Source organism: Notechis scutatus, chromosome 6 (assembly GCF_049901735.1).
Source record: "Notechis scutatus isolate UNSWTSFEM ecotype Mainland chromosome 6, rNotScu1.2, whole genome shotgun sequence".
NCBI lineage: Eukaryota > Metazoa > Chordata > Lepidosauria > Squamata > Elapidae > Notechis > Notechis scutatus.
Genome location: NC_142014.1, coordinates 64,042,903 through 64,068,432, shown reverse-complemented (window position 1 = coordinate 64,068,432; position 25,530 = coordinate 64,042,903). Strand labels below are relative to the sequence as shown.

Below are 25,530 nucleotides of genomic sequence, written 5' to 3'. Positions count from 1 at the left end.
ACCACAATAATCAGAGCGACCCAGTGGTGGGATTTTTTTACCACTGGTTCTGTGGGTGTGGCTTGGTGGGCGCACTTTGTGTGTGCGCAGAAGGTTTGCTATTGACCTTTTTCTGCAATCCTGCACTCTCCCTGTGTGGTAAACAGCTGACACGCAGCAATCCGGTGTGCCACGTGAAGCAGCTGAGCTTCAAAACCAGGAAATAAGGGTCAGTATACAGCCAGGGCGGGCGGGCGGGCAGGCCAAACTGGGCCGAACCGGTAGAATACCACTCCTGGAATGACCACTCCTGAGTAGAAGAACAGTCTGGTCAAGACTTTCTATCTCAGGTGCCCACTTGAGGGGATGGAAAATCCCCATGATCAGACTGTCTAGAAAGAGCAGAAAGTGGAGGTGGAGCAATAAAAAAGGTGTTGATCTTCTGCATGAAAAAGTAATCTCATTTTATGTTCTGTCCCTCTAATTACTAATACAATATCCCACCTCAAGTTATTTTCCTACATCTGATAAGAAAGCAAACCTGAAGCAATGTTGAAAGTCTTTTACTGCTATGGAATGGACATTTAGATGAATAAGATAGAAGTCCTGAATGGCAATTAAAAACTAGCTGCAAGGAACAAACTCAATAAACACTTTATCAAGAGATGACATATAGATATTACTTTCTTTACAGACAAGAGAGTAAATAAGGCCTATCTAAATCGGTGAGGGGTCCACGGAAAGCAAAAAGCAAAATATTTTACTCCTTAATCACTGAATAGTCACTATCTCTTAATTCAATATATGTAATAATTAAGAATACATTCAGAACCCTCGTTCTGATCTTTACTCAGAAACCAAGACATTTGCCTAGGAATTATGGAGATTAAATCCAGAAAATTAAGGAAATTATTGTAAGGATTTGAAAACCACTGTAAAGAGTTCCTTGGATAAAGTAAGCCTATGTATCCCGATTTTAGGATTAAAGCCTGCTAATTTATATAAATACAGACATTTATATTCAAATTTATATTTTATATATAAATTTATATTTACATTAATATTTTATATATAAATTTATATTTTAAGTCAGACATGACTGACAGGAAAAAAACTTTATCTTTAATTTATATTACATTAAATAGAAATAAAAAGTATATAATTCCTGTTGCAGAGAGAAGAATGTTAATATGATAACAGTCTACAAAGTGGTTCTTAACTTTTTCTTCACCATGGACCCCCTTTAAATACCTTTTGTGGCCATGGATCATAGCCACGGACTCCCAAGAATTAACTCAATATTTAAATTGTAACATTCTTTTGAGCCTTTCTGGACTCCCTGTGATAACATCACGGTCCCTCAGGGTCCATGGATCACAGGTCGAGAACCACTGATCTATAGAAATGATAACAGTCTAGAGCAGGGGTCCCCAATCACCGGTCTGCGGACCGGTACCGGTCCGTGGAACAAGTCCTACCGGGCCGCTGGTATGCTGGGCGCCGCCATCTTTTTTTGATGAAAAAGTGCTTCCGGTGAGCTTTTCCGGTAGAAAGCTCACCGGAAGCACTTTTTCATCAAAAAGATGGCGGCGCCAGATGCTGTACCGGGCCGCGCCATAAAAAAGGTTGGGGATACCGGCCCGTGGCATAAGAAAGGTTGGGGATCACTGGTCTAGAGCAGGGGTATCAAACTCGATTTCATTGAGGGCCGCATTAGGGTTGTGTTTGACCTTGGGGGCAGGTGGACGTGGCCAGGGTAGGCATAGCCAGCTCGATGTCACTCGGGGGTGTTTGTGGTGGCCCAAGTGCTCTGCCAGCAAAAACGGAGCTCGGGAGACTGCGACAGCCTCCTGCAACTCTCTGCCAATGAAAACAGAACTTGTGGCCCTCCTGAGCTCCATTTTGCTGGCAGAGAGTTGCAGGTCATTTTTCTGGCAGTTGCCGTCGCAGCCACCTGAGCTCCATTTTCGCTGGTAAAGGCATCGCAGGCTGGTTCTTTCCAGAGCGGCCCCGTGGGCCAGATCTAAGCCAGATCTCGTGGGCCGAATCCAGCCCCCTGGTCTAGAGAAACCTGCTCCAGCTACATCAGAAATTGAACTGTTAAGAACGAAGTTTTAGCTATAGCTAAAAGGAAAAAAATATGGTGACAATATGTTTTCAGGAGACTTGTCAAGATAAAAAGGACATGCTTGTGCCGAACAAACAAGTGAAATTGGCTTTATTATTTAAAGAGATCATCTAAAGCTTAGGTAAAGGTTACGCATAATGAATGGGATATGCTTCTATCTATCTATGCTAGCTTCCAAGGAGCTCATCTACAATCTCAAACAAAAGGTCATCCTCTAGCAGTAATAACCTTTTAACTACAGGTGCTAAACCTGGGACCTCTGACATGCAAATGAAGTACTACCAACAAGGCTAAATTTAGGCTGAAGAAACTACTTCCATCAGGAAATTCCAAAGAAAGTTTTCATGGTTCCTTTTTTTGTTTATTATCCCTTTAGGCAGTGAAAAAGGGGAGCGAGGAAGTGTAGAGGGTTGGTCTTGTCTTAAGCAGATCAAGGCAACTGCCTCAGGTAAAGAGGTTAGGTTAATTGAAAGGTTTTGGCCTGTATCTCCTTAGCTTTCTAGTTGTCCTCAGATGTTGTGAAGGAAGTTCTCCTTGTATCAGCACCGAAAAGTTTCAATTGCAAGTCTACTGAATTTTTCTGTGTGATCTCTCTCTCTTTTTCTCTCTCTCTCTCCCTCTCTCCCCCCCCCCGTTCCCCCTCCCCCAACTCCATACACACAACCATACACACATTAGGAGGATTCCTCTTGTTCTTTACCTCAGGCAATTTCACCTCACCTACCATACCTAGCACAGTGTGGGCAACCCCCCTCCTTTTTTTAATCAACCATAGATCATTGTAGCAAACAAGACATATTAAAGTGACAGATGGAAATCACAGGAACTACATTAATTAAATTTAAATCCGATTTCAATTAGATTAGCTTTTGCCACAACACCATTCATCCATCAAAGATGAAGTTCATTAATTACTCCCTGAATATACCATACTCCTACTTCTAAGATTTTGCTGTTTTGGGGGGAAAATATCTTTTTTTTCCACGCTCTCAACCTTGTCAACTTTAAGATGTGTGGACTTCAGTTCCCAGAATTCTCCAGCCAGCATGAAATCCATGCATCTTAAAGTTAACAAGATATTGGTTGAAGCACTGCTCCGACCAATGCTTCCTTCTGTCATCATATCCTTTGAAGTAATATTTGAGTGTCTTCTTTCCACTGGCATATTTCATAGAAGAAAGGTGACATGTTATTTATTATAGCTGACCTGAGGTTTGGAGCAATGTCAAAATTTAATTTAAAGAGTGAAAGAGATCTTGTGTAACTCTTGTTCACATTGTATAAAATCAATCACAACAATTTGTGAAGTATTTATTTATTGGAATTTTATCCCATTTGTATTACTTTATAAATGTTCTGACCTAGGCTTCACCAAATCACGAAGCAGACTCCTTGTCCTGACAAAACCCCTTTTTATTTGGCTAATGTGAATTCCTATCATTCACATCCGGCAAAGTCCTGGCAAACAGTCTTTCAAGGATGAATTGCAGCCACAGACCTTATCAGGCTTGGAGAGCTGCCAGCCTGATAGTTTCCAAGCGCAACGGTTGTACAAGGAAATACTTGGCAAGGAGTCTCTGAGAGTCACAAATCTTCACACTAATTAAACAAACTAATTGTCTCCTGCAAACACCGCTCCCCTTTCACTCCTATTTATTCCCTATGGGAGTGGCCATTCACCATCCATCTGTGCCTTTATTCCTGAGTCGATCCTTGTTCCTTAACTGTTCCCTTCTCCTGGTAGCTCTGTGCATGCACACATCGGGAACAGTCTCCAGCTGTTCTTCTGCCCCACTGTCCCATCTCTGCCTCCGACACAGAGCACTCATCAGAGCCTTCCCCAGACTCCAGGACTGGCCCATGTTCCTCCCCAACCTCCTTACTGTCCGAGTCTGCTGCCAGGCAGGCCACAACAATAAATAATTCAAGGTGGCAAATATACGTAATACTCCTTCTTCCTTCTATTTTCCCCATAACAACCACCCTATGAGGTAATTTGGGCCGAGAGGGAGTGCCCGCTCCAAAGTCACCCAGCTGGCTTTTCTCCTAAGGTGGAACTAGAACTCATAGCTTCCTGATTTCTAGCCTGGTGCCTTAACCACCAGACCAATTTGTGAAGTATGGTATCATTTAGCATATTGTGTCAAATTCAGCTGTGGTTTATTCAATAAATAATAAACTATTGGTATGATGTTCTTTCTAAACAGAGGAAAGAATGTATAAAAATCTTATCAACTTCTCTTACCATATTCCATAAAAAAATCATTGTACTTCAATAATTTGTACTTCATTATACTTCACAATGAGACAAGTCTTTCGTTAGGGTTTCTCTCAGTTCTAATACTCCTGCAATTGCTATGACTCGGCTGAAAGTATCAGATGCATATTATGGATAAATAATGACGCCAAAACTTTCTTTCTATATTACAGGCTGCAAGCTGCATTCCTTGAAGTGCCCAAGCCATTAGCATTGTAAGCATTACAAAAGAAGAAAGCAAATTAGGTTGTGTAAGCTGGCAGAAGTACAAGTATTTAGGCAAATTATTTTTCCAACTGTCCTGTTAGTGGCCTCACTGTACAATAACTTGCTCTTTTGCTCTATCCAGAAAAAAAAATCCTGTGAACACAACAACATCACACAAATTGATGTATGGAATGATCCAACGACCAAGCAGTATTGTACATATTTGCCTCATTACTCTAAGTACCGTTTCTGATTTTGAAGTTACACAAAGAGAACCCTGTAATGCCACAAGAAATGTTTGCTAGTTAAAATAACAAGAACATAAGCAGTGCTCCTATAGGATGGACCCCTGGCTCATCTAGTCAAGGAGTCTGTTCTTGCAGGGGCCAATTGATTGCATGAGGAAGCCCATAATCTCCCAGCAGATGGCCTTCAGACGAAGTCACTCTGCCATCAAGGCTAACAGCTGTTTATCCAATCACAGGCTTCTTAGCCACACTTTCCCCTGGTCTCTCTTAAACAGACAAAAAGCAGGAAGGAAAAAAAAACCCAAAATACAGAATTACAGAATTGGAAGAGACCCTCAGAGTCTTCTAGTCCAACCCCCTGATCAAGAAGGAGACTGTATACCAGGGGTCCCCAAGCTTGGCAACTGTAAGATTTGTGAACTTCAACTCCTAGAATTCTCCAGCCACCTGGACAGACAAATGGCTGTCCAGCCTCTACTTAAAAACCTCCAATGATGGACATTTTTTTTTTCAAAAGGCAACTGGACTTTGTTTTTCCTTGAAGACATCTAGCCTCTCATCCAAGAAGTTTCCTCAGTTCTGACTGAAGTCAGTCTGTAGTCAGAATTAAGAAGCTTCTCTGATGAGAAGCCAAATGTCTACAAGGAAAAACAAAGTCCAATTGCCTTTTGAAAATGGGACACATGATCCTTGGTGCTCTATGAGCTTGGTTGTTTTCTTGCAGATGTTTCATTACCCAAACCAGGTAACATCATCAGTGCTAGCAATTAAGCTCGGAGAGCACCAAGGACCCCTCATTTCAATCCTGAGCTAAAAATACACATTTTAGACATTTCTAAATATATTTGGCAATGGGAAGGACAACCCAACATACACTTCACTTCTGTTCCATTCATTTAAGGCACTTCCAGGTTGAAAGGATTAGCCAGTGACATCACCATTGCTCCATGGACACCCATGGGGGCTCCTTTCATGTCCCTGTAAAGGAGTGAATGATGGGAGCTCAACCTTCCTTCAGCAGCACTTGGTCTCAAACACAGACTTGCTAACCTCCAACCCAGTGTCCTAACCACATGAGCCACCATGCTCCTTATATACTTCATTGCACTTCTGTTAAACTTCAGGATTTAGAATAGCTTTCCTTAGCATATTGCAGTGTGGATGTTGGCTGAAGAATTCTGGGAATTGAAGTCCATAGTTCTTCAGGTTGCCAGGGTTGAGAAAAGCGGCCCACTGTTTTCAAGATAAGTTTAGTTTCTGGAACCCTCAACTTACAACTCACAAAGCTTTTCAGAAAGCTGGTTCATAGTATGGATTCTACAGTGATTTATGCAATTTGGCAAGGCAGTATCATTTAAATTAATTTTATTTCTGAAATGAATTGTTCTGAGCTATTGTGATCACATTATATATTATTCCTACCAGTATTAATTCTGTCAACTATTTATGGAAAGTGGAGATTTACTTGCCAGACACGGTAAGATCAAATATTTTATGATACAAAACCAAAAGAATAACCATTTAAAACACATGTCATCTGTTTCACATTATGCATCCTTTGTTTTATGGGTTAGAGTTGCAGGTGTGACTATATACCACAAAGCAATTAAGCAAATCAACACCTCTTATAGATCAAAAACTTTTCAGGGACCAAACTTCACTGCACATTTTCACATAAGTGTTTGGGTAAAATTTTGAAAGGTTCAGATTTTAAAATTATCCAAAATCTTATCCAAAATTTTAAATTATTTTAAAATTATCCAAAATCTGACATCTCAGATTTTTGCCTTGTTGAAAAGAAATACAAATTTAATGCCTACCATCCCTGTCCTATTGTTTCTTTTATTTTTATTTTTCTTATATGTATCCATGTATTCATAACTATGTTTTTACTTATACCTATTATCTTGTAAGCAATTGACAAAAATAAATAAATAAATAAATAAATAAACCAAATGCCATGATCCCAATGCCTGATGTTAAGATCCTCAGTTTTGCTATCTTTTGATCTGCTGTAAATTTTCTATTGGTACAACGGGGAAAAAAAGTACCTGAAGCAAAAGAGAAATTTGTAACAGCACTTCTCGGATTGTAGAAAATAAAGTTCTTGAATGATCTTTGGAATCTGACAAGGCTATACTTTAAACACCCAGGAATGTATGACAAGTATTTCTCTGTTCTTGCAAAGCTCAGCTGTGTCAAGGTTACTATTTAATTCTGTCAGGCCCCAAGAACAAAGAACAGGTGGAATTAGGTCTGAGTACTAATTATTGTTTTTCTTGTATCGTTGTTTTATAGACAGGATTTTGCCAGACTATTTGCACAACTACAGATATATGCTAGGGTGGATCTGCTTTTAACCCTCTTCCTCTTGACCAAACATTCCAAACTCCATTCTCTTTGCTCTCTGGAATGCAGCCCCTCCTTGCTGGGAAACCAGACCACATTCCCACCATATACTCCCAGTAATTAAGATAGGTGGTCGTAGCTATTATACCATCATAAACAAAGCTCTCTTATTTTATCTAAGTTCATCAAAGTAATTTTCCTGGGACTTCTGCTGTGAGTCATTGGAGACATCTTCCATGAACGAGTAGAATAGATCAAAAAATCAGGGAGTAACTCTGTCCTTCAAAACTCTCTGGAGAAGGAAAGAATGGGAGATGGCCCACAAGCAGAGATAGTATTCAGCAGGTTCTGACCAGTTCTGGAGAACTGGTAGCAGAAATTTTGAGTAGTTCGGAGAACTGGCAAATACCACCTCTGACTGGCCCCGCCCCCATCTATTCTCTGCCTCCCGAGTCCCAGCTGGTCTTCTTTTGTTGCCCTGCACAGGAGAATGGAGCTGGAAAGCAGGTTAGTGGGGTGGGGTGGGAATGGAGATTTTACAGTATCCTTCCCCTGCCATGCCCACCAAGCCACGCCCAAAGAACCGGTAGTAAAAAAAAATTGAATCCCACCACTGCCCACAAGTGCTCTGACTGTCAGCTTCTTTCCAGGAGACTGTAAAACATTAGTCTCCAATGAGTCTGAGTATCAGGAACTGAGATATATATTTTTGTTCTCAGTGATGGCACAGATTTTAATAAGAACACTAAGCCAGCCTAACTCACTTTCTAATCACATTTGGAAATGTTCAATGTAACCATTTTATGGATATTAGAATAATTGGATCTAGGCTGTGCCTCCTCCCCCTATCCCCAGTCTGTAGAAAAATTGTCTTCCACGAAACCAGTCCCTGGTGCCGCTGGTCTAAAGCAGTGGCCTCCAACCTTTTTTGTGCCACGGCCCGGTACCGGCATCAGCACGCATGACAAGGCAAGGCGAGCCGAGCGACCGGCCAGCCAGCCGTCCCCAGCTTCTCCCTGCCACCTTCAACTTCTCCTTTGTACCTTTGTCGATGGGCTTCGCTTCGGGACGGCTTCGGGATGGTCGCTCGGCTCGCCTTGCCTTGGGTGCTGAAAGAATCCTTGTGCCTTAGTTTCGTTCGAAGCCCCCCCCCTTCGATGAAACTAAGGCGCGAGGATTCCTTCAGGACCCAAACGCCGCTTTCCAACTGGAAAAGCTCACCCGGAAGCACTTTCTCGTCAAACAAGATGGCGGCGTCCAGCAAACCGGCGGCCTGGTAGGAAATGTTCCATGGACCGGTACCGGTCCGGGGCCCGGTGGTTGGAGACCCCTGGTCTAAAGGATCTGTTGAGATGCCCATCTTTTCAAGAGCTGCATAGTCCGTGGAATGTGTGATAACCCTTCTTAATGACAGCTGCTATACTCTGGCGAGGGGGACGACTCTTCCTTCAGAATATGTTCAGCCTTTCTTATATTTTGCAAACAGGTAAAATATATTATTCTAACATGATTTGGTCTTAGTTGACTCAGTGTCTTTCATAAGAATGTCTATGATTTAATTTGTTAATGTTTTGTTGTTCACTGCCCAGAGTTCACTAGAATTGGGAGTCTTCAAATATTGAAAAACCAAGCACTACATGTGAAATCACTTCTGAGTAGTTCCTCTATTGATGTACACCTACGGACAGATTCTTGCCAAGCTAAAGCAATTATCTGCAATAACTATAGTATGTGAATTTCTAGGGAGTGTCTGACCTTGCTCTCTTTCTGCCCACCAGACATTCCAAGCTGTAGTGTCTTTTTGTCCTCTTGGAAAGACCCCCTCCCTCCTATAACTCCAGACTACATTCCACCACATCCTTGTAACTGGATTATAAAGCATGCACCGTACACAACTCACCTTAGGCATCCTGTAGCATTGTAGAAGATATCAGGGTCAGGAATGATGCTTGATTTTGGATAATCTCTATCTGGCCATCCAGTGTAAGGAATGAGGACAGTTTTTGTCAATGGCTCCAGGGTTTCCCGGATCAATACATTTTTCAGCTGGTCATTGGAAGAGAGATTCCACAACAAACCTGCAAAGGCAGTTTAAAAGAACAGGATGATAAAGTGGCTCTTCAGAGGGTTTTGTCAGATAGATAATGAATGGATTAATGGATCACAGACTTATTTCATTCCAGCGTTTCATGTTTCCTTAATTATAAAGTGCAAAAATATATTAGATATAATAAAGAATTCTCATGGCACATGTTTTGCCAATACTTGGATGGTAAATCTGAAGTTAATATATGTAGTTTTCTCCATCAAAACTTCACCACTTGAACTTCTACTTTTCATCTTATTATCTATGGAACACGTGGGATGCCTACTTTGCCCACACAAACTTCATAGTACACCCAGGTCTTTTAAATGGTGAGCTCTCTGGCTCATTGTTACAGCAGAAATAGACAATCGTCCAGCTGTTCCTGAATTAAAACATCTACCTTCCCTCACCATTGGCCATGCTGCTTGGGGCTACTAAGAGTTGGAGTTCACTAACCTCTGGAATGCCAAAATTTCTTTCCTTGGAACAGAGAATTCATATTTTATTTATTTCACTGAGACCTAAACAGAATCAGTGTTATGATTAAAGATTAGGCTTATATTTCTGAATAAGTTCAAATAACAGAGTGGTGTTTTTTTTTCTTAGTAAAACTTCTGGGCTAGTTTTAGTTGCACAGGAGTCCAGCCAGATTACCAATTCCTAAAATTTTGTCAAAATGTAGCCCAAGCATAAGGCAGGATAGGAACATTAGTTGTGAACATTAATGTAACTGTCAAATCTAAGACTCCTATACAGATAAGAGTAGGCTCAGAACTTTTCAGAACTGTAGTCATCAAGGTAAGTCCTCATCTCATGATGTCCTGTATTCTACAGGACTGAATGGTGGCTATTAATTTAGGGGATAGGGAACAAATTACAACACAGAGGGGGGGAAAACAGCTGTAGCAGAGGATTTTTCTCTATTTTTGTCAGCTTCTTATCAGGAATTCTTTCAATAGGAGCAGTATCTACTCAATAGGCACCCTCTATAAGTTGTAGAAACTAATGGGCTTGTAGATATGAAGTACTTCCTTCTGGAGTTCTTCCTGAAATAATAACTCTTTGGGGGTGTTTGCAATAATTAATCTACCAGTTATAGCCCTAAACTTTTGCTAGCACTGTGATAAAAGTAAACTGACATTTGGGGCTATGAAGAATTTATTAACAGTGTGGTTATCTTTGTCCTTCAAGTTTAAAAGGTACTAAAAAAACCTAGTTTGGTGATTTAATAATTCAGATTAAAAGTGTGCCCAGAGAAGGTAAATCTGGATCTAATTTGGAATTTGATGAATGTGTAAAAGTTGACAGTAAGAGTTTAAAAGTATAATTTTCCCCAGTTTTTTTAAAAAAGAGGTTTTGTAAGTATCATCTGACAGTATATCACATGCACACTGGATCTGTTCTACAAAGAGAACAATTGTTCAGCTCACTGGTCTGAATCCCAGATCGCATCTTTTAAATCTTAGTTCAGTGCAGATGGCATTTAAATCTCCTTTCTTTTCATTCTTGGCTCCTGAATAATCATCCTTTTGAAAACTGCCAATATAGTAGTCGTATTGTCAAATTAGGAAGGCAGGGGATAAGCAATACGTAGGATTTGGGCACTATTGCCATATTTATTCTCCTGTGGAAGAGAAACTTTTTTTCTGAAATAAAGAGATAAAAAAAGAGCCAATCTGGCAATACTTTAGAAAAAATGAAATTATCAAATCTTAATATGCACCGAACTTAGAAATAGTTGTGCTGGGCTTGTACATATTTCTGTAATCGAATCTTAGTGCAAGAGAGGTGTGGCTGCTTTTCATATTTATGTTTTCCTCATGACAGGCCTGCCTGCCTGCCTGCCTGCCCTATAATCCTTCCTGCGGAAGGAATGTTCTTTCATTTCTTAGATGTATGTTCTATGAGACAAGACCAAGTACAGGTTAGATGTTCCCCAAAGGCTTTTTGGCTCACCTTCAAAAGCTACTTCTGGCTGCCTGAGCTTTGCTGCTCTCTGTCTCGCTACCACCTTTACACCATAATATAAAGAGAATGTGGGTTTCTATCAAATCTGGCAATTATTCTTTCAGAGTTCTCTTTCGGGAGACTTTCAACCTCTGTCATAAAACATGAGCAGTTGACAGAACAGCAAATGCAGCCAGTTCTTACAAAGCTATGTGAGTTTAGGAAAGACGCTTAAACAATCCCATAAATTAAAAAAAGTAAAGGAATCCCTCTGGATTTTATTCCGTTAGTCATTGCCGACTTATAGGTGGGGGATAATCATCTCCATTTCAAGGCCATTGAGCCAGCACTGTCTGAAGACATTTCCATGGTCATGTGGCCATTATTTAAAGATCCACAGAAAAGCAAGTTTTCTTTATTTTGGATTTGAAAGTACTTCAACAGTTCATTTACTGGCTGTTTGAAGTTACAATGGCACTGAAAAAAGTGACTTATGACCAGTGGTGGTATTCGACCGGTTCGGCCTGGTTCTCGCGAGCCGGTAAGAGCGATGAGTGGCAGAGACCGAACCGGTTCTGCTGTTGGAACCACCCGCCTGCCCAGGCTCCCATACTCTGTTATCTGCTGAATTTAAAGTGCAGCTGCTTTGCACGGCACAGAATAGTGCCACACGCAGCTGCCGAAGCGACCGGGATCATGCAGGAGGTGAGTTAGAACGCCTCTGTGCCTGCGCAAATGCCTCTGTGCCAAACACTCTGTGTGTGTTTGGTGCGCGCGTGACTCAAAGTATGTGCATGCACGCAAAGCGCGCCCACCAAGTCACACCCACCGAACCAGTGGCAACAATATTTGAATCCCACCACGCTTATGACCATATTTCACACTTACGACTGTTGAGGCATTCCCATGGTCATGGGATCAAAATTCGGATGTTTTGCTAGTGGCTCGTATTTATGACGGTTGCAATGTCCCAGGTGTCGTGTGATTCCCTTTTGCAACCCTCTGACAAGCAAAGTCAAGGGGGAAGCCAGCTTCACTCAACAACCGTGTTGCTAACTTAACAACTTCAGTGATTCACTTAGTAACCATGGCAAGGAAAGTTGTAAAATGGGGCAAAACTCACTTAATAAATGTTTCACTCAGCAACAGAAAGTTTGGGTTCAATTGTGGTCGTAAGTCGAGGACTACCTGCATTTATCCCAGATTAAATATGGTGGGATAAATGACAATGACACTTTCCGAATCTGTGTGTCATCAAATGCTGAAATCTATACTTTTTAAAGTTTGCAATGCATTGTAGTTCATAGACGTACAGTGTGCAACAATGCAAGTCAGGAAACAAAAATACACACCACAAAATGCACAGATTAGGTGGAAAGGCAAAGAAATGTGCACAGACTTCCATCTAAGCTGGAGACTGGATTCCAAGGACCATAAAACAGAAGCTTTCTTAGATGTCTAACTGACCATAATGAGAAATATTATGGTGGATTATAGGACTCAGTAATGATTCTTCCTCATGTTCTTACATAACAATGTCAAGATACAATTCTCCACTATAAATGATTAAGAAACATTGATAAGAGAAACAATCCACAGTTTAGAGGAGGAAATTTCACCAGAAAAACTGGGGCTGTTTAGATAACCGGGAATAAGCAACCATTGTATTTCGAGCACTTTTATTGTGCAAGATTTTAATTCTATTTCTAAACCTCTTAAAATGCGGAGTCTCGGATAACAAGAGACTTCTTCCCACCTCCTAACGATAAGATTTTAGCGTGACTTAAAAACATCTCTAATGTTTGAGAATGCAAAAAGAGCAAACTCTCCACAGGATTTATATCGTGCTCTGCCAAGTCTCCAAACATTCCTGAGCAGTGACATAAGGGCTAGATAATCTATAGAGGTGTTAATCAAATGGTAATGCTATCAACAACCTTTCTACAACTTTCCGCCCACCCCATCACCATCACAGGCTGCAGTTGTGATTAAGCTGAAGAGAGGTTGTCATCATTCCAGAGAGTGGGATGAAGTTTGAGCCCAGCAGTTTCCCTATGCTTGTTATCGCTGCATTGCAAAGCCATGACGTTACACTGTCATAAGACCCCTTTTCATTGTCCGTGCTTGATGGCTAAGGCATGTAAGGGCATTGTTCTTCGAGCCTTTGCTGGGTTTAGCTTCAAAGGAAGCAATGCCATTTCAGGGAAGACCACTGTTAGCCTGCCAATAACGAGACCTTTCTGTTTTCACGGTAGTTCTTCTCTTGGGCTGTTTTGTTTCCCCTGAGAAAAACGCATACCAAAGGTGGATGGGCTTGAAATCAGCAGTGTGTGGAGCCAGAACCAAAAGTGATAGTCTAAATTTTTCTCTGACATCTTCTTCTTTCTTCCAATCAATTCCACCCAGTTCAGAAGATTGCCCAAAGGAAGCATGTTATTATTTCCAGAATCAATGGTGGGATTCAATTTTTTTTACTATTGGTTCTGTGGGCGTGGCTTGGTGGACATGGCTTGGTGGGCATGGCAGGGGAAGGATACTGTAAAATCTCCATTCCCTCCCCACCCCTGGGGGAAGGTTACTGTAAAATCCTCATTCCCTCCTCACCTCACTAACCTGCTTTCCAGCTCCGTTCTCCTGTGCAGGGCAACAAAACAAGCCGATCAGCTGGGACTCAGGAGACAGAGAATAGATGGAGGTGGGGACCAGTCAAAGGTGGTATTTGCCGGTTCTCCAAACTACTCAAAATTTCCGCTACCGGTTCTCCAGAACTGGTTAGAGCCTGCTGAATACACACCTCTGTTCCTGGAACTCCAGGAATTACTAGATAGGATGGCTTAAGACCATGGGAACAGCAGCCCCTGCACATCTGGAAAGAGCTAGAAGGCAAGCTAGAATAGGCTTGATAGGAGGAACTGATACAGCTCTTCAGTCTTCCATTATCATAGCAGCCTAAATAGGAGCTCTTTTTTTTTGATCTAGAAAAATGAACAGTAAGAGAGACATTCGCCCTGGAAGTGTCAATTCTGTTCATTTAATGAACTGACCCTAAGCATGCATTTTGGTATTCTACTCCATTGATTTAATAAAGTGGCTTACTTCCAAATAACCATAGCAGAATAAAAGTTACAGAATAAAATACACAAGATATATGTGCATTAGATGATTTTCAGATGAGTTTTTGAAAAGCTAAAATCCATTGTATGGTTATGTAGGTAGGGTATTTTTTAAAATAATAAACTACTTAAAAATACAAACAAGATGGATAAGTCATGATATAAAGAATTGTTCCCCCAAGCCTTATAAGGTACTGGAGAACTACCCATACTAAACCCAGCACAACATGTGTGCGTAATAAACCAGGATATCAGCTTTAGAATCTGTATGCACTATGAAACCATTTCTCATTAGTTACCTGTAATTTGCTTTTTAGTCTCCACATCTCTGGTTTGTTGCAGTAATCTCAGCAGGATTAAAATGCCTTTCTGCTCAGACACTTCCAATTTGTTGTCGTTGTTTTCATATACCAGGTTCCTTAAAGCTCCACATGCTGCCCTCTGTACTTCTTCATTCTGCACATTCAGCAGCTCTAAAAGTTTGGGAATACCAGCTAGGGAATATACCTGTGAAGAGAAGATAATTTATTTTTTGTACGGGTAAGTTTTTATCTCAAAAGGATTGTTTGATTGTTGGGTGAAATCAGTTTCTCAAATTACTGGTGACTTTACGGGCCAGATGTTTCCTTAAAAACAAACTTACTGCCTGAGTGACAAAACTCATTCAAGGAAAAATAATAATCTGAAATGTTCTAACAAAATGTGGCTTAGTACATTTCCCTTAATCATTAACCATACTTGCAGGAGTGTCTGGGCACCATAATCTAAATGTTTACAGGTAGTCCTTGCTTAATAACCTTAATTGGGACTGGCAACTCCACCACAAAGCAAAGTGGTTGCTAAATGGGAAATTACATGACCCGAATGTGCTTTCTGGTTGGAAGGTGATAAGATACTGTATTCAGTTTCACACCTTTGGCTTTTCTTTGCCTCTTAACTACTCTCCCCTCTTTGCAATGTGGTTCAGTGCTGCTTACTTCTCTTTGTACATACAGTCACAAAAGCAACACAATCACACCTGGGGCTGGTAGCTGCAGGCCTGCTGTGCAAACAGCTTACAGTGTTCTCTTAAAATTTCTTCCTCTCCAATCTGTCTGCTCTATGATAGAGTGAGGTGATAAAGGTTGGGCACAGGACAACATATACTGACTGTAATGGTGGTTAATTTTTTCAGCACTTTCATAACTTTGTGGTTGGTAAGCAAGGACTACCTGTATCAGGTATCAGTTTGCCTATCTCTGAGATAGCACATCAATTTCCTGTGTCGGATGAGGAGAGCACATCTTTCTCCTTCTGTCCTGGCTACTTTTTCCAGAACACGATTGAGAGCGTTTTAACAAACTGCATCACTGTTTGGTTTAGTGGCTGCAGTGCCTCACATAGAAAGCCCATACAGAGAGTGGTAAGGACAGATGAGAAGATTATAGGAAGCTCACTTCGCATTATTCAAGATACTGTTTATAAGCGCTATGTGGTTAGAACGTGAAGCATTGTTAGAGACCCCACACACCCACTTCATGGTCTGTTTCTGCTGTTCCCCTCTGGGAGGAGATTTCGAATATTTGTAGCAGGATTACCAGATTCTGTTACAGCTTTGTTCCCTATGCTATCCATCTGGTAAACTCACAAGATTTGTTTTTCTCGCCATGTATATGTATACATCAGAACTAGACTGTGTTGTTTCTCTGTGTCATATGTGTGGGTATATATGCAATTTTGTATTTATTTATTTACTTATTTTTTCATGTTTATGTAGTGTATATTGGAGGTGGTGACCCTTTGAGAGCTGTATGCAACGGAATTTCATTTTTAATGTATGCCAATTAGTGTACATTCAAAGTGACAATAAAGTAAATATTCTATATTATTCTATTCTATTCAATATGATACTCCTCCTTCCATTCTGTAAGTCTCTTGCTCTTGTAAGTTTTCACTAATATTGCTTCTTATAATTCCATGACACCCTCTAGCTTGTGCAAGATCATAAGGCAACCCCTTGGCTTCCATGAAAGATTATGAATGTATATTCAAAGACAAGAATATGTTTAATAGTTTGGATCAGAGTTACCCAGTTTAACAAAATAAAGGTGACATTAGTTCATAAAGTGAATATTTAAATCACAGACTATCTCACAACAATAGTGCCTCACTCTTCATATATAAAATCTACTGTAGGTGCAATACTATTTTAAGAAAACACCAGGGTGGGGTGCTTTCTCAATATTAATTTAATATTCATATATTACATCAATAACTTATGAAATTCACCGCACAAAACAAGTTGATGATTATTAGCTGCCAAACTCCTCTTGGCTTGACTTCCTAAAAAATCAGCAAGATATCACTAAGCAAATGAACTCTACTGAATGCTGTACAGATAATCCTCAACTTATGACCACAGTTGAGCCCAACATTTCTGTTCCTAAGTGAGACATATGTTAAGTGAGATTTGCTTTCTTGCCACATTTACTAAGGGAATCACTGCAGTTATTTATTTAGTAACAGGATTGTTAAGTGAATCTTGCTTCTCCATTAACTTTGCTTGTCAAAAGCAACCAAAGGGGAATCACATGATCCTGAGACCCTACAACTGTCATAATTATGAGCCAGTCATCACCTGAAATTTGATCACACGACCATGGGAATGCCTCAACAGTCGTAAAGTGTGAAAAACAGTCATAAGTCACTTTTTTCAGTGCCATTGTAACTTCAGTCACTAAGCAAACTGTTGTAAGTCAAAAACTACCTGTAGTTCTTTCAAGCAGTTGATTGCTCTCTGATACTGAGCTGCAGTCCGCATCTTAAATGCCTATCAGTCAATGGTGGGATTCAAATTTTTTTACTACCGGTTCTGTAGGCGTTGCTTGGTGGACGTGGCAGGGGAAGGATACTGCAAAATCCCATTCCCTCCCCACTCCTGGGGGAAGGTTACTGCAAAATCCCCATTCCCTCTCCATTCCTTGGGAAAGGTTACTGAAAAATCCCATTCCCTCTCCATTCCTTGGGAAAGGTTACTGAAAAATCCCATTCCCTGCCCACCCCAGTAACCTGATTTCCAGTTCTGTTCTCCTGTGCAGGGCAACAAAAAAAGATCCAACCGATCAACTGGGACTCAGGAGGCAGAGAAAAGATGGGGGGCAAGGCTAGTCAGAGGTGGTATTTACCGGTTCTCCGAACTACTCAAAATTTCCACTATTGGTTCACCAGAACTGGTCAGAACCTGCTGAATACCACTTCTGGTTCGAGTTTAAATTCAGCACCTTTTCATTATAAGGTTTCCATGGCCTCAGCAGCAGCCTACCCGATGCTTCTCATATTCGGTACTATATAGCAGTTGGCTATTTTGATTTCAACTTTTCTGTCCTGGAAAACTTTTGCTCCAAATATATCTCCTACACCTAACTTAGATGGTTTTAGAGACCATTAATTCAGCTTTCTCCAATTTGGCTTACTCAGCATATTGGACTCAATCCCACCAATGTGAGCTACCACAAACAACAATTGAAATCCATAGAGAACCAATAGGCCCAATTCAGCAAACTGTCAAGTTTCAATTTAATGGGCAGCCAATTAACACAAATCATTCAAATTCTTATTTTATGTAGTATTAATTATAAATCTCTATTCTGTTGATTAAAAGCCACAGAAGAAAGCATATTTAAAAAAATAACATAAAGACCAGAAAATAAAAGCAAAAGAGCCTCATGGAACATATACCCAAGAATAATTAACACGTAGGAAGTTAACAACTGTCTGGCCATATCTTTTTGCTGGACCAAGATTGCTGAATACTGAATACTGTTGAAATACATCGGATGCTTTTCAGTTTTGAGTGAGGTATTATGGAAGTCTAATTTATCTGGAGGGCATAAAGCAGAGTTCTCCAAACATAGCCCTTTTAAGACTTTGGACTACAACTCCCAGAATTCTCCAGCCAACATGGCAGGCTGAGGAATTCTGGGAGTTAAAGTCCACAAGTCTTAAAGTTGCCAAGATTGGAGACCCCTGGCATAAAGTATGGAATCCTTGACTTAAAAAAAAAACATTGGCTGAGCCAGATCTTTGTTAAATTCATTAGAGTAAATGGTCTGCATAAATAGTTTTCTGATTGTGACTATTCAGACCAAAGGAGATAAAGAGGATGGAAAGCAAATTTGTTTTGATAATTTGGGAAATGCTCAACACTTCACTATGATCAGTATTTTCTCCTTGTTTATCAGTTGTTGAGATATGACGGCGGTTCGGGCTTTATTAGGGCAGGATATTGCTGCTAAATAATGTTAAGCCCTTGTACAGTCACAACACTCTTTTAAAGCCGTTGATGCGCCAAATATAGAACTAAAACAAGAGGTAGAGAATTGTGTGGGCTGAAAGTGCCTCAAAGATTTCCAGTCCAAAGCCCTGTGGGAAGGTGAGGACATTTTTTATTTATAAAGGAGTAGTAGAGGGAGCTAGATCTTGTCTCCTATTATGGCAGGAAACTGGTAAATGAAAACATGGTTCAGAGTCAAGAGCCCAGAGAACTCAATCTGATGTCCTTCAGATCTGCTAGAATCACAACACACTAAGAAAACTTAGTTGGCGAAATAGCCGGATGCTGGGAGTTATATTTTCTAAAAATTGGAGGACACCAGACTAGGAAAGATGACCTTGTTTCAAGAGATATCTACCATGTAGGATAAATATACAGATTGTTGTCTGGGAAATCATGTGGCAAAACAGATGGCCATGGGCACTTCATAGTTATTGTTCATAGTCACTAGAGTAAAATGTTGGTTTTTGGGATAAGACCAAGTTTATTTTAGTTTTTATACCTTATTTCTCCCCTGCCCCCCCAAATGAGTTTATGACACTTTAACATGAGACTTTCCTTCATGCTATTTTATACTTTTGACCTGTGTTATCATTTACAACTCATTTACTCATTCCACCGCTGCTGTCACCACCCAAACACAATTTAGATGGTTGGAAATTTACAACTGGCTGTAATGTTTTTGCAGTCATATGATCATAATTTGCAACTTTTTCTGCCACTTTCCAGCAAAATATTCCCATTGGGGAAGTTGGATTTCCTTAACAACTGCATGATTCACTTAGTAACTGCTGTAAACATGGTTGTAAAATTGGGTCTGACTTGATCTATCCTGCAACAACTTACGATGGAAATTTCTATACCACATGTGGTTGTAAACAGAGGATTACCTTTATCTCCAATCTAGCTTATTATTTGGATATTTTGTGGCAAGAGTTCCATCCCAATTATCAACTATATCCAACACTGTTTGATTTTCTGAAAACAGCCAAGTTTGGCTAAGCATCAATATGGACTTATTTCGGTTGACTGCCCTTGAAAATTAATTTTCTTGTTTGTTTCAAGTCTGCTCCTATCTTCCTTTCTACATGCATTCCTTTGAGAAAAACGGGGCTCATCTGGAGCTAAATTAGTTAATATTCACCAAGGATTTCATCCAGGATGTTTTCCCATTCCTTTCTGCCCATTATTTTCCTCTACCAATTCCATATACCGTATTTTCCAGACTATAGAGCACATCGGAATATAAGCCGCACCCACTAAATTTTAAAAGAAAAAAATATTTTTACATATATTAGCCGCACCAGACTAAAAGCCGCAGATATATATGTTGTGAAATGAGATATTCACACAGATTTTGTAAATGTTTATTTACATACTTAATTGTTTCCAAACGGTGCCTGTAACACAGCAGTAAAACGGCTGAACGAACAAAACAGAAAAGTCATTAATGTTTTTATTCATCCTCCTCCTGTGCACTGAAACCACTCAAGTCGTCTTCTTCAGTGTTGGAGTTGAAGAGCCTCAGAACATCTCTGTCACACACCTTTTCAGTCTCTCTGTCGGTGTCGCTCTCAATGTCACTTTCATCTCGAGGCACAGTTAACGATGAAGTTGTGCTGTTCTCTCCACGCAGCAGTCCAGCCTTTCAAAACCCCTTGGTGATCGTGGATTCTTTCACACTGCTCCACGCTGTTAGGATCCCCTGGAAGACCTCAGAAAAGAATGCTCTTCGCATGTGGCCAGTTTTTGTGAATGATTTCTCGCCACTGGTCATCCAAGCCTCCCACTCACCTTGGAGTGCCGCTTTAAATGCACGATTCACACTGATGTCAAGTGGCTGCAAAAACTTAGTTGTACCTCCAGGAATCACAGCTGGAATTGAGTTTGTTCTCTTGATGGCTGCTTTCACAGAATCTGTTATATGGGCCCTCATACTGTCCAAAACAAGCAATGATTTTTTCCGGTGAAAAAATCCTCCCGGGCGCTTACTGTAGCACTCCGTCAGCCATTCAGTCATTAGGCTTTCTATCATCCACCCTTTTTTGTTAACTTTAACGACTATGCCTTTTGGGAGTTTTTCTTTTGGCATAGTCATCCGCTTAAAAATCACCATCAGTGGAAGCTTCTGTCCGGATGCAGTGCAGCTCAAAACACACGTGAAATGTGTTCTCTCGTGGCCAGTTGTTTTCACCATAATGGATGACGCTCCTGTCTTGTTAACAGTTCTAGTTAGAGGCAGGTCAAATGTTAAAGGTACTTCATCCATATTTATGATGTCGTCTGGTCCGATGGAATTCTCGGCTAGTTTTGTTTCAATAAATTTGTGGAAGTTTGCAACTTTTTCCTCGTAGTCGGAAGGGAGTTGCTGACAGACAGTCGTCCGCACCCTGATGGACAGATCTTTTCGTCTCGTAAATCTACAACACCATGACGGTCCACCTTTAAAATCTTCAATACCCATTTCGCTGGCGATTGTTTTAGCTTTCAGTCGGATCTGCATGGTGGATACACCTCGGCCGTCTGCTCTCTGTGTGTTCACCCAGTCTTCAAGAACATTTTCAAGATTAGGCCATCTGCTTTTATGACCTCTGAAAGCCTTTGTTGTCCTTTGGCATTGAATCAGTTCTTCACGCTGCCGTCTCCAACGTCTCACCATTGATTCATTAACGCCAAGCTTACATGCAGCAGCTCTATTTCCTTCCTGGCTAGACAGATCAATTGCTTTCAACTTAAAAGCTGCATCATATGCTTTTCTTCGTGTACTTTCCATGATGAGGGTGTGAAAAATATTTTGCGTTCATGCGTGTCATGCTTCTTGCATCGAGCATGCCAAAAACTACCGGTAGTGTCTTCTTTGCATTGACCTCTTGCATCTGTCACGTTTTTTGCGCCCCCTGATGGCAGTTAGTGAAGAAAAATCTATAGATAAGCCGCATTGTTGTACAAGCTGCAGGGTTCAAAGCGTGGAAAAAAAGTAGCAGCTTATAGACCGGAAAATACGGTATAAGACTTTATATGCAAGAAGTATTGAAAATCTGAAGAAAGAAAGAAAATTATTACTCACTTTCCTTCTGGCTTCTGCTCTCTGAAAGCTCTCGTGCTGTATAAAAACAATTGCTGCAAGAACTCGAGAGGACAAAGGATTTTCCATTTGCAATATATTTACTGCACGCTCCAGGTTCATCTCTCCTTCTGGATTCCTGGATGATTTAAACATAAACAGACATCAAATCAACAGGAGAAGGCAAAGATAAACTCGTTTTGAAGAGGAGTCTGACATAATCGTGTCCATATAGCTTTCTTGGTACAAATTTTTGCCACTGTCTTTTTCTGGGATATTTTCTTCAGTTTCTACTGCTTTGGGGTCTCCCATCCAAGCAGATCTGAATTTGTTTAACTTCTGACCCAGACAGAACCTACAGTGGTTAAAAACAGCTGGTCTTGTGGTATCATAAAAGAAACTTTAGTAATACAACAGCTTTGTCATTAAATGTCATCTTCAGTGGACAAAGGTAAAAAGGATTATAGATTTATGATATTAAAAGTTCAAATTAACAGAGATAAAAATTCAATATCTTTTCTTAACAGTTCTTAGAATATAATTTTTCTTTATAATGTGGACATTCAGTCAATTCAGGACCACATTGGACTGCAAAATAAATCAAGAACCACAATCTCCCAATAGCAAGGCTAGGACCCAAAGCGTATATGATCTGGGTATGAATGAGGGTTTATGGGCTCAATAAATGTTTGAGTCCCAACATCACATTGAACCAAAACTAACCAAAATTCTAGACAATATATTATTAAGCTGAACCATTTTCCACTTCAGAATGCATTTCATCTATCCCTTCATAGATCACTCTTGTATGAAGTCATTATATAGAACATACACTGCTCAAAAAAATAAAGGGAACACAAAAATAAGACATCTTAGATCTGAATGAATGAAATATTCTTATTAAATACTTTGTTCATTACATAGTTGAATGTGCTGACAACAAAATCACACAAAAATTATCAATGGAAATCAAATTTAACAACCCATGGAGGTCTGGATTTGGAGTTACACTCAAAATTAAAGTGGAAAAAAACACTACAGGCTGATCCAACTTTGATGTAATGTCCTTAAAACAAGTCAAAATGAGGCTCAGTAGTGTGTGTGGCCTCCACGTGCCTGTATGACCTCCCTACAATGCCTGGGTATGCTCCTGATGAGGTGGCGGATAGTCTCCTGAGGGATCTCCTCCCACACCTGGACTAAAGCATCCCCCAACTCCTGGACAGTCTGTGGTGCAACGTGGCGTTGGTGGATGGAGCGAGACATGATATCCCAGATGTGCTCAATTGGATTCAAGTCTGGGGAACGGGCAGGCCAGTCCATAGCATCAATGCCTTCGTCTTGCAGGAACTGCTGACACACTCCAGCCACATGAGATCTAGCATTGTCGTGCATTAGAAGGAACCCAGGGCCAACCGCACCAGCAGTCAGGCTACCTCTGGCGAGCACATGGAGGGCTGTGTGGCCCCCTAAAGAAATGACACCCCACACCACTGCCAAACCGGTCATGCTGGAAGATGTTGCAGGCAGCAGAACGTTCTCCACGGCATCTACAGACCCTGTCACGTCTGTCACATGTGCTCACTGTGAACCTGCTTTCATCTGTGAAGAGCACAAGGTGCCAGTGGCGAATTTGCCAATCTTGGTGTTCTCTGGCCAAACGTCCTGCACGGTGTTGGGCTGTAAGCGCAACCCCCACCTGTGGACGTCAGGCCCTCATACCACCCTCATGGAGTCTGTTTCTGACCATTTGAGCAGCCACATGCACATTTGTGGCTCGCTGGAGGTAATTTTGCAGGGCTCTGGCAGTGCTCCTCCTGTCCCTCCTTGTACAAAGGTGGAGGTAGCGGTCCTGATGCTGGGTTGTTGCCCTCCTATGGCCTCCTCCATGTCTCCTGATGTACTGGCCTGCCTCCTGGTAGCACCTCCATGCTCTGGACACTATGCTGACAGACACAGCAAACCTGATGTGCCATCCTGGATGAGCTGCACTACCTGAGCCACTTGTGTGGGTTGTAGACTCCATCTCATGCTACCACTAGAGTGAAAGCACCGCCAGCATTCAAAAGTGACCAAACCATCAGCCAGAAAGCATCCGAATTGAGAAGTGGTCTCTGGTCACCACCTGCAAAACCACTCCTTTATTGGGAATGTCTTGCTACCTGCCTATGCTTTCCACCTGTTGTCTATTCCATTTGCACAACCACATGTGAAATTGATTGTCAATCAGTGTTGCTACCTAAGTGGACAGTTTGATTTCACAGAAGTGTGATTAACTTGGAGTTACATTGTGTTGTTTAAGCGTTCCCTTTATTTTTTTGAGCAGCGTATATACTTTTCTATAAACTGCTGTATAAAATTTCATATTACCGTAGCCTTTCCAACCTGAAACTCATTAGATACACTGAACTTAACTCTCAAGAGCTTCCAATCACTTGGAAGGTACTAGTGCCTCTAGCTAGCAAGAAAGAGGAAAAATCCTATGGATGATTTAAAGAAGAAGAAATCCCCACACACTAATTATCTTGATGGAATATTTTATAATAATAGTCCTTACTACTAGGCAAAGCATATTAGCTGTCTCAGAGCAGGTACAGGTGTAGGATCATTAGTATTCTCTTCCCAGCTGTTCTCTTTTGAAAGATAGAACTTCAATTACCATAAGGCCAGCTCTGTGCATTTAAACTAGTATGATGTTCCATTGCAGATCCATTGCATAAGGCAACGTGATTGTTTGTGCTTATGGAAAACTATGACGATAATCCATGAACTGAACTGAATTGTTATATAAGTATGAGTCTATTTTTCCAGCCACTCTCAATTAACGCTGATAATTCCAGAGTCTGAGGTCTATAATTGCCACTATCACACAGATATAAAACAAAGGTTTTCTTTACTTCTCTGATATATTTTTGATGATCTTTCATCTATTGTGTATCAGCTCAGTTTTTCTATTTGCTTCCTATCAGTGAATAGCAATCTTAGAACATAATAAGACATGATGGCAATATTTGTCCTTAAAGTCATCAGCCTTGCCTACATCTATGGATGGATATAACCAAGCTGTAGAAACCAAATGTTTAAGAATTTTTTGGTGCATAGAACAAGTCCTTACAAGCCTATTAGGAAGCAGAATCCTTCTGAGATTTAGCAAGATGTAAGTTGACTTCCATGATAGACAAATTCTAGATTCAGACCATGAATTATTCTAACAAATCTCCAAGCCATTTGTCTAGCCTCTTGACTGGAGTACTATCAATCCAAATAAGTGTTATTTACTCATTGCTACATTATATTGCATCTTTCTTTTAAATGGTTGAAGGTGCACAATGATGTCTTTTTTCATTCTCATAATTATTGTATGAGATTGGTAAAGAGGAAAAGTTTCAATTATTCCATGGCTTCTCCTGCTTACTTTCAAATATATGTAGAACTTAGAGATCCCTTAGCTCTCTAGTTACTGTTAAACTTAGTTTTCTTATGCAACTTACTCTTAAAGCCACTCCTGTTATTTACCTGGGTTTGGCTAAACACAATTCACTTCATTAACAATGGCTAGGTTCATACCTAAATATATGACCTAACACATGGAAGTATCACTACCAGAAACATACTGAGAAGAAGGATTTTCCTCTTTCTTAAAGGAGAATGACTCTTCTTCTGTTAAAAATAACTTTATAAAAAGAAATAAACTATACTGGCAAAGTATTACTCGATTAAAAAAATAACTTATTTGTATCTATTTGATTGGTAGATTCAACCCCAGTCATTTAGGCATTGCAACCCTGATATTTATGCCTCAGTTGCTTATCACCCCCTATTTAGAACTGCCAAGAATAA

General features: G+C 40.5%; 1 protein-coding gene across 1 annotated transcript in view; it reads right to left on the bottom strand.

The window, feature by feature from the left end:
* The window catches only part of PKP2 (plakophilin 2), a 71,871-nt gene that overhangs the window by 26,020 nt on the left and 20,321 nt on the right, over positions 1-25,530 (bottom strand). The window contains exons 4-6 of the mRNA XM_026695080.2: positions 21,694-21,829; positions 14,614-14,821; positions 9,069-9,246 (exon numbers count right to left, since the gene is read on the bottom strand). Of these exons, the coding sequence (XP_026550865.2) occupies positions 9,069-9,246; positions 14,614-14,821; positions 21,694-21,829 (522 nt within the window). The remainder of the gene's footprint in view (positions 1-9,068; positions 9,247-14,613; positions 14,822-21,693; positions 21,830-25,530) is intronic.